General features: G+C 54.8%; 1 protein-coding gene across 1 annotated transcript; it reads right to left on the bottom strand.

The window, feature by feature from the left end:
• Positions 1 to 1,337: 1,337 nt before the first annotated feature.
• Positions 1,338 to 15,766, bottom strand: ITGB7 (integrin subunit beta 7). Its single transcript, XM_004583287.3, has 15 exons — positions 15,678 to 15,766; positions 9,960 to 10,166; positions 8,048 to 8,249; positions 7,789 to 7,959; positions 6,668 to 6,909; positions 6,312 to 6,470; positions 5,911 to 6,006; positions 5,659 to 5,748; positions 3,629 to 3,772; positions 3,208 to 3,401; positions 2,810 to 3,033; positions 2,421 to 2,640; positions 2,118 to 2,326; positions 1,723 to 1,883; positions 1,338 to 1,530 (listed from the first exon to the last, which is right to left on the bottom strand). Exons 1-15 carry the CDS (start codon positions 15,711 to 15,713, stop codon positions 1,444 to 1,446), a joined length of 2,442 nt encoding a protein of 813 aa, XP_004583344.2. The 5' UTR covers positions 15,714 to 15,766; the 3' UTR covers positions 1,338 to 1,443.
• Between the last annotated feature and the right edge of the window lie 2,315 nt (positions 15,767 to 18,081).

The raw sequence follows: 18,081 nt of genomic DNA, 5'->3' as shown, positions 1-18,081 counted from the left end.
TGCTTCAGTGCTGGTGTGCAGATGTTTTAGGGGCACTGAGCGCGTAGGAGGGAGAAACAAAGGAGTGATGGGCCCCCAGAGGGCCCAGGAGCCTCACTCACATCCCAGGGAACCAGGAGAAGGCTCCGGGGCCCCATGCCCACCCTCTCTTGGCCAAGGGTGGGACTTAGCACTGGAAAGACACCTCAGGTTATGTTGGGAGTGAGGGGATGGAGACAGGGCAGCTCTCAGACCAAGAAGTGAAATTGGGCGGAAGGGAGAGCTCCTGGGAAAAAGTAGTGCCAGCTCTTGGGTGGACTACTGCCCCATGCCCTGCCCTCCCCTCCCCAGCACCCCTCCCCTCCAGCCTCCAGCAGCCTCTTGTCATCACGTAGCTACTGTGCCCCATGGCATGGCACTGGAGGGTTCCGTGAGTGGAGCCTCCCTGGATGGGTCCCCCACTGTAGCCCTAGGGTGTCACCCTTCAATGCCCCACCCTCCAACCTCTGGGTTTTTTTTTTTTTTTTTAATATACTTATTTTGCTATTTGGGAGGGGAATATCAAATGAACAAGATCACTTTTAAATGGTAGTTTTTATAAGATGTTATAAACTTGTATCTTTTTACCATTAAAGTGCAGTGTATGTTCCTTCGTGATATATTTAGGATATTTAAATAAACAAGTGGGGGCTTTTCTACATAGCTCTCTCCTTGGGCAGTTGTCTTTGCTGATGGGGAGGCAGTGTGGTTTGCGCGGTTCTCCTTCCCTTTCCCCTCCCACCCGCGAGAATAACCACACTGCAACATCCATCATTGTGTGTGTGTGTGTGTGTGTGTGTGTGTGTGTGTGTTTAAAGTTATTTATTTAAAGGGGAAACACAGAATGGAATCCTCACTCGCTGCATGGCTGCAACAAGCAGGCCCAAGCCAGGAAGGAACCTGGAATTCCTTGCTGGTCTGCCTCATGAGCGGCAGGAACCTAAGTACTTGGGGCGTGTGCTTCTCTTTGTGCCTGGCACTTGAGCAGGGAACTGGATCAGAAGCGGAGCAGCCAGGATTTACACTAGCACTCCTATACATGACACTGACAGCGCAAGCTGCCACTTAACTGTCTGCTCTCTGACACAGCCTCCCTGCTCCACAGAGAACTGAGTGGAAGGGGAAGTAGGCCAGATGGCACTCACAGCTGGACAGAACGAGGTGAGACTGGCTCTGCCAAGCGAGGGGGGGCCTGTGCCAGCATAGCCAGGTGTTGCCCACAGTCTAGGTGGAGACCCTCCCCACCCTCAGGTGGCAAGAGGCAACCCAAACTAAATGAGCCACTTTGGCCTTGGGAACGTTCTGCAGAGTGACAGCTGTGGGGTGAGGTAAGGCTCTTTATTGCAGATTGTAAGGCACCAGAAGCAACAGTCATGTCGGAAGCCACTCCGAGAAGTAGGCAGGCTGCTGTCAGTCTGGCCCTGGCTACCTGCGCAAAGGGGTCTTCTCAGCCTCCTGGTAGAACGGGTTCACGGTGGTGGTAATGGCGCTTTGGTAGAGAGGGTTGTTGTCCTGGGAGTGGGTGGAGAGAACCCAGACAATGAGGCGGAGGCCAGCCTGCCCCTGCCTGCCCCCCACCCACCCCGTAAAAGACCAACCTAGAACTTGAGCAGAGTCCTAGGAGTTTGTGGCAGCGTTTGGGAGTTGAGGGGAGGGACCCACCCAAGCAGTCCCTCCCAGGTGGGTGGGAGGCAGCCCCCTCACCTTGTTCCAGTTGAGTTGCTGTCGCTCTTTCTCAAAGCGACTAAACTCACGGCGGTCATAGATTTCCACCAAGACCCGATAGGCCAACACCAACACCAGTCCAACCACCACGATGCCCCCCACGCAGCCAAACACAATGGCCTGCGTGTGATCTGTGCTCTCTGGGAGGGAAACAGGACAGACTTCTGGGGCACAGAGCAAGATCAACAGGCTCCCCAAGCCCCTCAGGCACTACATGCAGAGAGACCAGCAGGGTCCAAGGTTGTCCTCACTGCCCAAGGCCTAAGGCCTTCACCAGCTACTTCACCCACCCTGCCTTTGGTACACACGCCTCCACCCTGGCAGGTCTCAGGCACCATCTGGCATATCTGGCTGCGGCCACCCAGCCCACTTACTCTGTTGGGGTCTCACTCGCAGCGTGACACTACCCCCAGCCTCATTCTCCACCAAGAAGAAGAACAGCTGGTTGTCAAGGGTCCTCTCTTTGCACCAGCCATCATCCAAGTTGGGTGTCTCAGCTAGCGTCACGTTGACATGAGCACAAGCTGTGCTGCAGTTGGAGGCCAGGGGGCCGGTCCCAAAGACGCTGCACTCGGCACAGTCCCTGTCCGTGGGTGATATGAGTCAGCAGCTGAACGGGGACCCTCCGTGGGCAGACAAGAGGGTCTCAGCTGGCTAGGCAAGCCCTGCAGCCTCACCTGTGTCTCTCACACGGGGTCTTGCAGCCTGGACACTGGTCACACAGGGTGCCATAGTAGCCATCCAAGCACTGGCAGCGGTTGCATTTGCAGCTTCCATGGCCACTGCACAGTTGGCCCTCAGGGCCGACACAGTTATCTGTGTCCCCGCTGCACTCGCATGCTCTGCCCGTGCGGTTGGCATGACAGTGACACACTCCGCACTGGCAGCGGCCAAAGCCTGTAACAGACACACACACAAGATCACACAATGAGTTGGGCACCACAGGCTTGCCAGGCACAACTTCCAAGCCCAGCACTACAGCAGCACTGGCTTCGGTGTCCAAAGAGTCTGTGGTGCCCTTAGGAGGACCCCGCTTGCTCCTGCCCACCTCCAGACCCCCAGGTACCTCCACAGAGGACGCCCTCATGCCGCTCGCAGCTAGCATCATCACACTCGCAAAGACGCCCAGAGCTCTGGCCACTGCAGGTGCAGCGTCCACACTGGCATCGCCCCTTCCCGCTGCACAGGGGTCCTGTCCCGTTGGGGGCCCGGCACCCAGATTCCAGGTCCAAAGAGGAGAGCTCAGCCTCAGAGCACTCACAGAGCCGACCCAGGCGGCCAGGGGCGCACCTGGAAGGACAGGAGAAGGTGGGGGAGGGGGACCTGAGCATCCCTGACCTGACTCCTCCACAGACCCTCAGCCAGAGTAGTCGGGAGAGCAGGAGACCTGGGCAACTCAGCAGTGAATACCACAGGTTGTTGGGAGCCGGGGTGAGGTGGTTGGAGGGAAAGGGAGGCCCTCACCGGCACACTCCGCATTGCAGGTCCCCCTGGCCCTCACTGCAGTGCGGAGCCCTGGGCTGGGTGTCGCTGCAGTTGCAGTCACACAGTGTGTGCAGTTCCACAGTCAGCTCCTCTGAGAAGCCAAGGGCCCGGAGCCTCAGGAAGTGAGGCTCCGAGAGGCAACGGGAGGCTTGCAGGGTGACCCAGAAATTGACCTGAAGGCAGGGACAGTGGGGCGAGGATCAGGCTACACCGCGCCCACTCAGGGTCCAGAACTTCACACCTGCACACACAGTAGAGGGAGCCATCCTATTCTCAGGGCTCTCCCACCTGTTCCTGCGGCAGGTGTCAATGTCCCACCCTTTCAAACCACTCCCCCCGCCCCCCCAGCTCCCCACCCCAACTCCACTGCCACCCTTGAGCCTGGCGGGCCGCCTCTCACCATCTGGTTGACTCGCACATGGCTGCACTGTCCCCGGGGGCCAGCCTCACCGTCTGTCTTAGGATCCCCACAATGGGATTCATAAGAGATGTGGATCCCAGGAGGGAGGGACGAGTGTTCCAGGGTCACGGTGGACGACAGGCTCTGCCAGGAGAGAGGGCGCCCTGACATGAAGGAAGGACCCCAATCACAGATTCCACTGTCTCCAGCCAGGCTCAGTTCAGCCACAGTCCTGGCCTTTCCGTTTCCATCCAGCTCCATGCTAACATATATGCCTTGGGGCAGAAGATGGCCCAAGTCCTTCAGCCCCTGCCAGCCTCATGGGCTCCTGGCTTTGGTCTGCACCAGCCCAGGCTGGCTGCAGCCATATGAGACATAAACCAGCAGATTGGATTCCTTCATGTCACTCTACCTTTCAATAAATAAATCTTAAAATAGTAATTTTTTAAAAAAGGCCCAGCACGATAGCCTAGTGGCTAAAGTCCTCGCCTTGAACGTACCGGGATATGGGTACCAGTTCTAATCCCAGCGGCCCCACTTCCCATCCAGCTCCCTGCCTGTGGTCTGGGAAAGCAGCTGAGGGTGACCCAAAGCCTTGGGACCCTGCACCCACATGGGAGACCCGGAGGAACTCCTGGCTCCTGGCTTCAGATTGGCGCAGCTCCAGCCATTGCAGTCACTTGGGGAGTAAACGGATGGAAGATCTTTCTGTGTCTCCTCCTCTCTGTATTTCTGACTTTTCAATAAAAAGAAATAAATCTTTTTTTTAAAAAGATTTATTCATTTTATTACAGCCAGATATACACAGAGGAGGAGAGACAGAGAGGAAGATCTTCCGTCCGATGATTCACAACGGGCCGATGCGCGCCGATCCGAAGCCGGGAACCTGGAACCTCTTCCGGGTCTCCCACACGGGTGCAGGGTCCCAAAGCTTTGGGCCCTCCTCGACTGCTTTCCCAGGCCACAAGCAGAGAGCTGAATGGGAAGTGGAGCTGCTGGGATTAGAACCGGCGCCCATATGGGATCCCGGGGCTTTCAAGGCGAGGACTTTAGGCGCTAGGCCATGCCGCCGGGCCCAAAAGAAATAAATCTTAAAAAAAAAAAAAAAAAAAAAAAAAAAAAAGCTTACAATCTAGTTAAGTCTTAAACTCAGGAAAAACTTAAGACTATCTATAGTTCCTTCTACCTGTAGGGTTCTACCCAAATTATTTATAAACTTAGCGACAGGGGACAGCACAGAGGCGTAGCAAGCTAATCCATCTTCTGCTGTCCCAGCAGCTCATATGGTCACTGGATCAAGTCCTGGCTGCTCCACTTCCCTGTTTACCTCCCTGGTTATGGCCTGAGAAATAGAGTAGAGGATGACTTAAGTGTTTAAGCTCTTGCATCCGTGTGGGAGAACCGGAAGAAGCTCCTGGCTCCTGGCTTTGGATCAGCTCTGCTCTGGCTGTTGCAGCCACTTAGGGAGTGAACCAGATAGAGCATCTTTCTGTCTGTCCCTCTCTCTGTAACTCTGACTTTCAAGTTAAATAAATAAATCTTCAAAACAAAGTGTAGTGACAACAGGTTTTGGACCTCACAATTGGTTGTTTGGTTTAAGTACAGACTAGGCACCAGTCAGCCCTTGTATCTGTTGTCTATGTGAATTGGGCAAGGGACTTCGTCTGCATGAGTCCAATTCCTTGTCTATAAATAGAGTTGATGACAGGAAGCAGGGGTTTGGAGGGCTTCAATGAGGCAGCACACGGTGCGTATGCCCAGGACAGGGGTTAGCAGGGACTCCAAGCCCAGTGAAGCTCACATCCTTCCTTGCCTGGAGCAGGGCATCATGTTCTACACGAGTCACCCTCAAGATACCCAAAGGGGAGAGAAGAGATGTGAACCATCAGTGGCAGCCTTGTGTGAACCGTTGGTGGGTGTTGTGGCTTTGTTAGACCAAAAGCTGCTAGCCCCTCTTAGCGCCCCCCCCACACCAGTGCATCCCTGTGCCCTGAGCCCACCCTCAGTACCGCCTCTGCTCGGCCCCTCACATTGTAGGCATCCATGATGAGCTGCACCACGTTGCTGGAATCCTCACTCAGCACTCCCACTGCTGACTTGGGGATCAGCTTGCTTAGCTCCTGGGTTGTGGGGAGGTAAAGGAAATGGTGGAGGTTGAGGGGGAGGATCATGGCTGGAGGGAAATGGTGGTCTGGGCGGAGGGCACAGAGCAGGTACAGAAAGAGCCTTTGGGGGAATTGAGAGTCTCAGGGTGGAGTGGGCAACCTCCAGCCAACTCTCACCTGGTAGACTGGCAGTGTGGCACTGGTGACGGCAAAGATGGGCTGGATGTTGGCTGCAGAGAGGGCCTGGGCTACCTGCCCCACGGAGGGATAGTCCTGGGGTAGGAAGCAGGCATGAGGTAAGTAGATGCCTTCAGCCCAAGGAGTCCTACATCTGGGAGTGGGGTGGGACAGTTTTACCTGCCAGGGGTGCCCCAGCAGCTTGGCAAAGAGGAGGAAACAGACATGGCACCGGGAGACACACAGGCCAGCAGGGGTCACACATATATGTACAGGGGAGGGACTGCTAAGGAAGACCACTGGTGAGGGTCGCCAGTGAGGAGGAGGAGCTGGGTGGTGGTGGGGAGAACAGGAAGTGGGGTTCTGGCAGGGGCGGGGCAGGACTGAGAGCAACGACTCACAAACTCGGGACTGCGACTGTACAGGCCGTTGCTGTCCAAGTGGCAGTGACCATCGCTGGGCATGAAGATGCCGCCCAGCTTGCCGTCCCCCGCGGTGTGGAACGTGTCGTCGGAAGTGAACACGAGCAGCCGGGACACGTTCCTCCAGCCTATCTGCTCCTGGAGCGGGGCAAGTGAGGAGGCAGGGGAGAGGCGTGAGGCTGGGCGCCTGAGCATCCGCCAGGCGATCCTTACACAGGCGCATCACAGGGAGGAGTGGCACCTGGACCACCCTCCCTCCCCATTCCACCTGCAGCGCAGTGCACGCGCTCCCGCCCCCTAGCGGCCGGCCGCCCGGCCCCGGCCCACCTCCTCACCTGGCAGAGCGCAGCCTGCAGAATGGCATCGAAGCCGCCTTCGGGTGAGTCCAGGTTGCCGGACACGCTCTGGCGTCCGACCTCGCGCTCGAAGGCCTCGGCGTCGCCGGTAAGGGGCAGCACGTGATGAAAGCTGAAGGGCGGCTGGCAGCGCTCCAGGCGGCTGGGGCAGGGGTGGCGCAGCTTGGCAGGCACCGTGCTCACGAAGGGCAGCACCGTCTTGTCCACGAACGAGCCAAAACCTGGGAGGGCAGACACAGAGGGCTGAATCCTCACAGGTCGGGGACCCAGCACCCTGAGACGCTACGGGCTCAGACAAGTAGTGGGCGGAGGAGACTGCAGAGGGATGTCATGGAAGGGCAGAAAGGCGACTTCCTGGCTAGCTGGGGAAGGCAGCTAGGGTGTGGACGCAGTAACAGGCGTGAGGAAAGGACGAGAGGGGCCTGGAGAGAGGAGCCCGGGACAGTGGCAACTTGACGGTCTCTGAGAGCCAAGCAGCATCAGGGCAGTGTGCAGGCTGGGGACCCTGGGCGCTGTCTGCCTGCCCTATCCCTGTACTCAGGGGCTCCTGTAGCATAAGGGGTTCCTGGGGAGAGATGCCAGGAACTTGTGACCTGGCTAGGTTTTCCAACAAAAATAAGTTTAAAAAATAAATAACTTAGGTGAGCAGGGGAGCAGGCATTATAGCACACAGTGAGTTAAGGCCAGCTGCTTGGGGCTGCCCAGCTGTTTGTGGGCGCTGCTGCCTTTACCTGAATGCCTGGTATGCGGTCAATGCTGCCCTACTTCCCATCCAACTCCCTGCTGTTGCATAGCCTGGGAGGCAGCAGGTGATGGTTCAAGCCCTGGGAGTCCCAGCCACCCGTGAGCGTGTCTCTGGATGGAGCTCCTGGCTTCAACCTGGCCCAGTCCCAGCTGTTGCGGGCATTTGAGAAGTGAACCAGCAGGTAGGTCGGTCTCTCTTTCTTTTCCACTTGTCTTTCTCTCCCTCCCTCCTCTCAAAAACAGACAACACAACAACAACAAATACCGTGGGAGAGGGTCAGCTGCAGCGCTGGTGAACCCAGGGACCTTTGCCAAGGCAAGGGCTGACAGCAGCGTAGGGGTGGCACCCGGCTTACCAATGCGCACCGACTGGGTGACTCGTTGCAGCTGAACCAACAGGGAGTGGCCAAGCTGGCGCACGCGCTCCAGGTCATCCTTCATGGAGTAGCTTAAGTCCATCAGGTAGTACAAGTCCACTGGGTAGCCATCGACACGCTGGAAGCGAACCTGGAACTTCTGGGGCTCCCCTGGGACCCAGAGCGGCACACGCGGGTCAGCGGAAAGCGTAGGAGCCTCCCGACCCCGCATCCCGCCTGGGCCTCCCAGCTCACTCACCCGGCCGCAGCGTGAGCCGCACGTGTTGGGGCGCCAGCTGGGTGGCCCCCTCGCCGTGCATGCCGTGGCTGAGCGGCCAGTCCTGCAGCACCTCCTGCCGGCCGCGCGGCTCCTCTAGCTCGTGCGGCGGGCAGCCCCGCGCCAGCAGCTCCTCGCGCGGTGCGCAGCGCCGCGTCTCCGCTTCCCCCGAGGCCGTAAAGTTCTGCAGCGAAAGGGAAGGTGTGTGCGACCGGCAGTTAAACCCCGCCACCCCGGAGTTTCTGCTGGCTTCCCCTTCGCCTCTTTCCACAGCTACCCTTGAACTCAGGCCCCTTCTTTCTTATCAGAACCCCACTTCCTATAGCAGCCCCCCCTCTGCTGCCCTTTCCCACTTTCTGGGGCCACAGACTTCCTGGGGAGAGCTGGGGGACCTTCACTACCGCTTAAAAGTGGGCAGCCTTGAGCTCAGAACTAGGGCAGAGCATGTAAAGTTGCTTTCCTGGGTGCCAATTCCAATCCTGGCTGCTCCACTTCCCCATCCAGCTCCCTGCTAATGTGCCTGGGAAAACAGCAATAAAGACTCAAATCCTTGGACCCCTGCCACCCATTTGGGAAACCCAGAAGAAGCTCTTGGCTCCCAGCTTGGGATCGGCTGAGCTCCGGTTTTGTGGCCGCTTGGGGAGTGAACAGGTGGACAGAACGTCTTTCCTCTCTCCTCATCTCTGGAAACCTTTCCAATGAATCTTTTTTAAAAAGACTATCTTTTTTAAAATCTGGAGGTGAGAAAAGTGGGGAGCTCTCCTACACCCTCAAAGGAAACAGAAAGGTGGATTGAGAAAAGATGGGGACCACCAAAGAGGAGACATCTCCCCCCCAACACACACACACACAAGGTGTCTGGTAACCTAGGGACAGACTCGGAGGCCACAGGGGAAGGAAACGGTTAGAGAGGCGTCTCAGCTGTGGGGAGGGCCATGGTGTCAGCCTGTGGTCCACGGGGAAGAGGCACACACAGAATGAGACTGTCCAAGCAGGACTCTGGACCCCGTGTGTGCTTCCTGCATGGCGCCAAATTAGAGTCCTCCTCCTCCCAGCTTCACTAGGGACCCTTGTCCGGATCACTCAACACCAGCACTCTACCCCTGGGGTTTCTGCCCTCAGGACTTCTATGGGCATCTGAAATAATCTAACTCTCCATCTTGCTAGGAGACAAACAGTTTTACACTGCCCACCCCACCCCCCAGCCTCGTGTCCCTGGTTTCTCTGCCACTCCAGAAGCCCTGTCTCTTTAACAGCCTGGCTTCACCCACCCCCATGGGCCCAGGAACCTAAGGACCTGCACCTCTCAACACAGACCCCAAAATCCAGCCCCTCCATTTCTGCTCTGGCCTGAGCTCTGTCTCTCCTGACCCCAGCACCCGGTACCTCAACACCCCAGTTCAATTCCTACATTGAAGCCTTTTCCCCTTCAACACGATGCTATCTGGAGTTGGGTCTTGGGGACATAATCAGGCCCTCATGATGGGTTTGGTGTCATTGGTATCAGGGGGACAATGGCCTCCAGCACTACCACCCTGGGAGGAGACCCCTCCCCAAAGAAGTCTGTTCCTGCTGCTAAGCCACCCCTTCCAGGGTGTTCTAGGGTGGCGACCTGGTGGGTATAGCTGACACAGTGTCTCACCCGTGTCCATTGTGCCTAGCGGGTCCCCTCCCCATCTACGAAACCAGACTTGCTGCACAGACACGGAATAGACACAGTCATACACACGTCTGCACACACATGCACACACCACACGCTGGAGTCCTGTGAGCAAACTCAGCTGCATGTACACAGTCCACCTGCTTCCAGGCTGCATCTCACACACACACACACACACACACACACACACACACACACACACACAGGGTCCCAAGGCCGCAAGTGCCTCTTTACCAGATATTTGCACCACGCGCAGCTGGGGTGAGAGAGAATGCATTTCTGGCAGGAGGGAGCTGGCCGGCAGGATCCATGCAAGGAAGAGGCGGGATCCTGTCCCCATTCCGAGGTGTCCCCTGCAGCGGAGATCTCGGCGTCCAAGTCTCTCTCACCCATGCTCAAGGCCAGCAGAGAGACAAGGACCACCGACAGAGCTATCATAGCCTGTAAGGAGACAGGAAAGGGGGGCACGCGTGGGACCTCAAGGAGGACTCCAAGCTCTCACACTTCTAAACTTTACTTGTGGTTGTTTCCCTGAAGACTAGCCTGACTTTGCATTGCCCTTTCTCTGTACTTTCACTTCCACCCTGTGTATTCAGCAGTTTCTCCAATGTTGGGGGCAGTGACATCTCAGCAGATGGAGGGGAGAGGCTTCCATGAAGATCTGAACACACACCCCACCCCGTAGAGGAATGGACTGGCCGGGAAGAGGTCTGCAGCCTTGTCCTGGAAGCCCCAAAGGCTGCTGCTCCCAGGTCTGAGACTCCAGAGACTTCAGGGACGCCAGGCCCTGGTGAAAGCAAAAGCCAAGAAGAAAGCCAAGTTCAGGGAGAGGAGAGGAGAGGAGAGACGAAAAGAGAACAGAGGAGCAGCAGCCAGGACACAAACTGGTGCCCAAATGGGATGCCAGTGCTAGTAGGTGGAAGATCAGCCTGATGGGCTACCACACAGCCCCAAGTATTTGCTTTTTAGGTGTTTATTTCTTTGAATAGCAGAAAGATAAAGAGAGAATTTCTCATCTGCTGTCTCATTCTCAAAATACCTACAAAAGGTGAAGAGGGCCAAGCTGGGGCAGAAGCCAAGAACGGGGAAGGCTCGCCAGGTCTCCCAATTACCTGAGTCATTACTGCTATTTCCCCAGGTGTGCATCAGTAGGAAGTTGGGGTCAGGAATCAAAGCTAGCAATAGAATACAGGTTCTGAGATGGGGGCAGCCTAACTGCTAGGCTAAATGCCCACCACTCAAAAGTTAAATCTTGGACCCAACACGATAGCGTAGTGATTAAAGTCTTCGCCTTGCACATGCCAGGATCCCATGTGGGAGTCGGTTCTGATCCTGGCGGCCCTGCTTCCCATCCAGCTCCCTGCTTGTGGCCTGGGAAAGCAGTCGAGGACAGCCCAAAGCCTTGGGACCCTGCACCCGCGTGGGAGACCCGGAAGAGCTCCTGGCTCCTGCTTCAGATCAGCGCAGCACCAGCCATTGCAGTCACTTGGGGAGTGAACCATCAGACGGAAGTTCTTCCTCTCTGTCTCTCCTCTGTAGAATTTGACTTCCCAATAAAAATATATAAATCTTTAAAAAAAAAAGTCAAATCTTCATATTAAAGATTGATTGATCGATTGATTGAAAAGGAGAGAAAGAGAGAGAGATTTCCATCTGCTGGTTTACTCCCCAAATGGCCACAATGGCCAGAGCAGAGCTGACCCAAAGCCAGCAGCTTCTGCCAGGTCTCCCACATGAGTGCAGGGTTCCAGTCAGTAGGGCCGTCCTCTACTGCTTTTGGATTGGAAGTGGAGCATCTGGGACAGGAACCAGATCTATAGAGGAGACACACAGAGAGAGGTGTTCCACTCCTGGTTCACTCTGCAAATGGCCACAAGGGCCAGAGCAGAGCCAATCCGAAGCCAGGAACCAGGAGCTCTTGCTGATCTCCCAAACTGGCAGGGATTCAGCAACTTGAGCCATCCTCTACTGCTTTCTCAGGCCATAAGCAGGGAGCTGGATGGGAAGTGGAGCAGCTGGGACATAAACCAGCACCCTGGCACTACAGGATGGAGGATTAGCCTGTTGAGTAATGGTGCCAGACCCTAAATAAACCTAAAGAAACAAAGAAGGAAGGAAGAGAAAGAGAAAGAAAAAAGGGCCTAGTGCGGTTGGCCTAGTGGCTAAAGTCCTCGCCCTGAATGCACCAGGATTCCATAAGGGCACTGGTTCTAATCCCAGTGGCTCTGCTTCCAATCCAGCTCCCTGCTGTAGCCTGGGAAAGCAGTTGAGGACGGCCCAAAGCCTTGGGATCCTGCACCCGCATGGGAGACCCAGAAGAAGCTCCTGGCTCCTGGCTTCGGATTGGCGCTGTACCAGCCGTTGCGGTCACGTGGGGAGTGAATCATCGGGCAGAAGATCTTCCTCGTCTCTCTCTCTCTCTCTCTCTCTCTCTCTATATATATATATATATATATATATATATATATGATTTTGCAATAAAAATAAATAAATCTTTTAAAGAGAGAGAGAGAGATGAAGGTGTGTTGTGGTGCAATGCATCAAGTTCTGTCCCACATGGGCATTGTGCTGCGTTCCAGACGCTCTGCTTCTGATCCATCCCCCACCCCCAGCACCATGCACCTGGGAAAGCAGCAGAAAGTGGAGCAAGTGCTTGGAACCCTGCCGTTCACACAGGAGGTGCATACAGACCTCCTGGCTACAGCCTTTGGACTGGCCTCGCCCAGCGCATGTGAAGGGAGTGAACCAGTGGATTTGCATCCACTCCCTGGCTCAGGGCCTGGCGCGGTGGCCTTGGTTAAAGTCTTCGCCTTACACTTGCCAGGATCCCATATGGATGCCGGTTCTAATCCCAGAAGCCCTGCTTCCCATCCAGCTCCCTGCTTGTGGCCTGGGAAAGCAGTCGAGGACAGCCTAAAGCCTTGGGACCCTGCACCCACATGGGAGACCCGGAAGAACTCCTGGCTTCACATTAACACAGCTCCAGCCATTGCGCTCACTTGGGGAGTGAATCAACAGATGGAAGATCTTCCTCTCTGTCTCTCCTCTGTAGAATCTGACTTCCCAATAAAAATAAATAAATCTTTTTTTTTGAAAGATTTATTTTTATTACAAAGTTAGATATACAGAGGAGGAGAGACAGAGAGGAAGATCTTCCGTGTGGGAGACCCGGAAGAGGTTCCGGGTTCCCGGCTTCGGATCGGCGCGCACCGGCCCGTTGCGGCTCACTTGGGGAGTGAATCATCGGATGGAGGATCTTCCTCTCTGTCTCTCCTCCTCTGTGTATATCTGGCTGTAATAAAAAATGAATAAATCTTTAAAAAAAAAAAAGAAAAGGAAAAGTTGGGAGACTTCCCACATGACAGGTGGGGCTGAAAAAGGATGCCAACACTGTGGGAAACAGATTAGTTCTTCAACCAATTGAGCTTGGGACTCCCAGACACTGGTCAATCCGCTCCTGGATGCATACTCAAGAAAACTTGAGACAAGTGTTGAAGAAAAGCCGTCTACAGATGTTCATGACAGCTATGCTCCTATTAGCGAAAAGGTGTGAAGCAGCAGCTGCCCACGGATGAGCGGATCAAGCAAAGGTGGTCAGGATACACCATGGAATCTTATGTGGGCCATAAAAAGCAATGAAGGTTTCATAAACGCTACCAAGTACACAAAATTGTTCATGCAGGACAAGATGATATACGCTTCCGCTGGTAGGGGGAACAGAGCAGGGAAAGCTGTAAAGATGTAGATGAGCGGCCGTAAGCAGGTGGAGAAAAGGGGACTAGGGAATAACAGATCAATGGACAGCTTCTGTTGAAAAACTTAGTGTGTTGTCCTGGCGCCACAGCCTAGTGGCTAATATCCACATCTTGCATCCACTGGGATCCCATATAGGCGCTGTTGGTTCATATCCTGGCTGCTCCATTTCCCATCCTGTTTCCCTGCTTGTGGCCTGGGAAAGCAGTCAAGGATGGGCCAAACCCTTGGGACCCTGCACCCACATGGGAGACCTGGAAGAAGTTCCTGGCTCCTGGCTTTGGATCAGCTCAGCTCTGTCCACTGGGGCCACTTGGGGAGTGAACCAGTGGGCCAAAAATCTAACTCTCCTTCTCTGTGTAAATCTGACTTTCCAATATAATAAATAAATCTTAAAGTTGGTGCAGTGGGGGAGGGTCGGTGCAATGACTCAATCAGCTAATCCTTGCCTTGCAGACAGCAGTATTCCATACGGGAGCCAGTTTATCCCATCTGCTCCACTCCCATCCAGCTCCCTGCTTGTGGCTTGGGAAAGCAGCAGAGGATGGGCCAAAGCCTTGGGACCCTGCACTCACATGGGAGATCCAGAAGAAGCTCCTGGCTCCTGGCTTCAGAACAGCTCAGTTCCAGCTGTATGGCTACTTGGGAAGTGAACCAGTGGATGGAAGCCTTGGGGCCAGATGCTGTCTGCATCGGAAAAGGGTGGGGTGCCCAGTTGCCAAATGTCACTCCCCACACCCCACCCTGCTCCCCACCACCTGTGACCTCAAGCACAGCACACAGGAGGGAGCCTCCGCCCCTGGGGTGAGGGGCTGGCTCAGGGCTCAGCATTGCTGTAACCACAGCCCTGCGTGCTCTGCATGCTTGTGGCTGGGGAAGGATAGGTTTTCTGCTGCATGAAGTCTGGTTTTGACTTCATATCTCACAGGTGGGGTCCCTCCTACCCCATCTACCTCCCAGAAATGGAACCCTGGGACTCCCTGGACTGTCCTTTCCCGTTTCTCCTCCCATACGAGTCCTTGGGGACATATGCCCCGCCACCTGCTTCTTTCCTCTGTCCTCACCCCATTCCTAGTCCAAAATCCCATGTGTAGCTCTCTGCTCCTTCTCTGGTCCCCACTTCTTCAGCTTTGTTTTACTTCCCTTTTCCTAACTGTACAATGACCGAACCATTCACTTCAACCCTCTTTGTACAACAACCACAATCCTAAAACCCCAGGCTGGCAAACTGGGGTGAATGGTAGGCAAGCCAGGGACAGAGACATATGAGCCCCGGATTTTCCTTCCTCCAGCCCAGGTACCCATCAAGAACCAAAGCTGTCTCCTCCTTGGGACAGGCATCAAGCCCAGTGGCCAAGATGCCTGGTTAAGATACTATGTGCCACCTTGAGGTGCCAGCTCCTGTCCCTCGCTTTTTGTGAATGCCGGCCTGCCTGGTGGGCAATAGTGGTGTCTCCATCCACAGAGCAGACCTGGGATGCAGTTTCCCAGCTCCCAGCTTCGGTCCAGACCAGCCTTGGCCATTGCAGACATTTGAAGTGTCAACCGGGAAATGAGAACATCCTCTCAGGTAAATACATTAAAATAATAATAATAATGACAGTCCCCATTGGCCCCAATGGACTTCACCAAATCCCATTTCTTTTTCCTTAGGGAGTGCTCCAGTCTTCTCTGCCCAGGATCAAATGGCTGTCTCATGTTTTGGGGACCCCCAAGACACACCCTTCTTTGCCTCTAACAGCTGGAAAACAGACACCCTCTCCTCCAGTTCCCGAAGAGCCTGGCCTGCCTGCTCTAGCTCATAGTCTGGGCATGGACCCCCCAGGAGGTGCTGAGCCACAATCTCATGGGCCTGAGGAGGGGGTGCTGACTGGCAGGACACGGCATGAGACAGGGTAGAGGCTGAATCTTACCTGGTTGGAGCCCTGTGCACTTAGGCAACCTTCCTTCCTCTCCACCTCCTATCCTCCTCCCTCCTCCCCTCCACGCTGGGAAGCCAAAGCAAGGCAGATTAGCCTGGAGGATTGTGAGAGAACAAAGCCACAGGAGCAAGGATACAGATTACAGAAAGGAGCTGGGGTTCTTTTTGCAAGGCCCTGGGCAGCTGAGCCCAACAAGCCTTCCTCCCAGGCAGGCGGGCAGGACCAGGTGGGTGTGGGCTCTAGGAGGAGGCAGGCGGGCTGGTGCCCTGGTACTCACAGGTGCTTGCTCTTTTTCAAGGGGTGAAGCGTACATTCGTGCAGGACCAGCCCTTCCTCTGGCAGCTGTCTCTGTGTACTGATCTAGGAGGCTGCGGAGGAGGAAGTGACACGCCCTGGGGTGGGGGGAGGTTTTGGGGGTGGGGTGGGGGTAACTGATATAGAAGGTGGAGCAGATTGAGATGAGATGCCTAGAGAGCGGATGACAAAGGGGCCCAGAAGCGAACTGCTCTCTCAAGCACCTTTTGAATCTACAGGACAGCTCCTGTGAGCCAGAAATCCTCAGGACTTCATCAGAGCTGCGACAATACCCTGACAGGTGCAGAAAGGGAAGGCTTAAAGAAGTTAAAGAACTTGGTTCCAGGTCACACAGCTGGTCCGCCAAAGCCACTCGCTGAACTTCCTCACGTAAAGCATCGTGCGAAGCAGGAACGTGGTGGCAGTAACGCCCGTGAGGTGGGAAGTCAGACTATTGCTCATTCTGAAAACCTGAGGCCCAGGATGTCACAGTGTGCTGAACTACACGAGCTCTGGAACCAGGGGAGAGGGCAGGAGTTTAAGTCCCACTCTCACAGGTAACGTCACGATGCAGCACGAAGAGCCTCCACCTGCAACTCCAGTGTCTCATATCCCAGATCGGAGCACCACTTGAAGTCCTGGCTACTCTGCTTCCTATCCACCTCCCTGCCACCCACAAGGGAGACCCGGATAGAGTCCCAAGGACCTGACCAGTTGGGGAGTGAATCAGCTGATGAGAAATTCTCTCTCTGCTTTGGAAAATTTCAATGTTTGCAAACAACAACAACAACAACAAAACAATGGACTCAGCACAGTTGCATAGTGGTTACACACTCGCCTTACATGTGCCAGGGTCCTGTATGGGGGCCAGTTCATGTCCTGGCTGTTCCACTTTCCTTCCAGCTCCCTGCTTGTGGCCTGGGAAAGCAGTAGAAGACAGCCCAAAGCCTTGGGATTCTGCACCTGTGTGGGAGACCGGGAAGAGGCTCCTGGCTCCTGGTTTGGGATCAGCTCATCTTTGACCATTGTGGCCAGTTGGGGAGTGTGCCAGTGGATGAAAGATCTTTTTCTCTTGTCTCTCCTTCTCTCTGTAAATCTAAATTTCCAATAAAAATAAATAAATCTTAAAAAAAAAAAAAAAAGGGGAGGGGGGCCTGGCGGCGTGGCCTAGCAGCTAAGGTCCTCGCCTTGAATGTGCCAAGATCCCATATGGCCGCCAGTTCTGATCCCGGCAGCTCCACTTCCCATCCAGCTCCCTGCTTGTGGCCTGGGAAAGCAGTTGAGGACAGCCCAGAGGTTTGGGACCCTGCACCCGCATGGGGGACCCAGAAGAACTCCTGGCTCCTGGCTTTGGATCAGTTCAGCTCCAGCTGTGTGAACCAGTGGATGGAAGATCATTTTCTCTGTCTCTCCTTCTCTTTGCAAATCTGACTTTCAAACAAAAATAAGTAAATCCGGTCCCGGCGCGATAGTGTAGTGGTTAAAGTCCTTGCCTTGAACACGCTCAGGATACCATATGAGTGCCAGTTCTAATCCTTGCAGCTCTGCTTCCCATCCAGCTCCCTGCTTGTGGCCTGGGGAAGTAGTCAAGGACAGCCCAAAGCCTTGGGACCCTGCACCTGCGTGGGAGACCTGGAAGAAGCTCCTGGCTCCTGCTTTGGTTTAGCTCAGCTCCAACTGTTGTGGCCACTTGGGGAGTGAATCAATGGATGGAAGATCTTCCTCTCTGTCTCTCTTCCTCTGTATATCTGGCTTTCCAAATAAAAATAAATAAATCTTTCCAAAAAAAAAAGTAAATTCATGAAAAAACAAAAACACCTCCATGACTGACATTGGCCTTGTGCCATAGTAGGCTGCCAGCAATCCATATGGGTACCAGTTTGAGTCCCACTTGCTCCTTAGCCTGATGAGCCAGCCCAGAGAGGATTATTGGTGGTCACTCTGACTGGGCTGCAGCTCTCGATGGTGTAATGGGGGCTGAGTGTGTGGCGGACAGGGTTGGGCTGTCCTGTAGCACCCACTGGTTTGTGTAAGAGACAGAGTTATAGATAGATGTGACTTAGCAGTTGCAACTACCAATGTGTGCACAGGCTGATATGGGCGACAGAATGAACCAGACCCAGTATGGCAGGCGTACATAGGAGTCAGGTCTGGGATCACCTTAAACGAGATTTCTTTGAGGTTCCCCCCAACAGAACTGCAAGTTTCTATGCGAATGGAGACTGGGGTGGACTATGTCAGCCAATGGATCTTGGAAGGATTTCCTCATCCTTGCATCTGCAAGATGGAGAGCATGTCAGAACTATGGAAACCACTTGAGCAGAACCCTCAGAGCAGGCCCCACGTCAGGGACCCTGGGATGACATCGGTGGGCGTTCTCCATCCCT

Source organism: Ochotona princeps, chromosome 15 (assembly GCF_030435755.1).
Source record: "Ochotona princeps isolate mOchPri1 chromosome 15, mOchPri1.hap1, whole genome shotgun sequence".
Classification (NCBI taxonomy): Eukaryota; Metazoa; Chordata; class Mammalia; order Lagomorpha; family Ochotonidae; genus Ochotona; species Ochotona princeps.
Note: the sequence above shows the minus strand (reverse complement) of the source record. Positions and strands in the feature narration are given on the sequence as shown.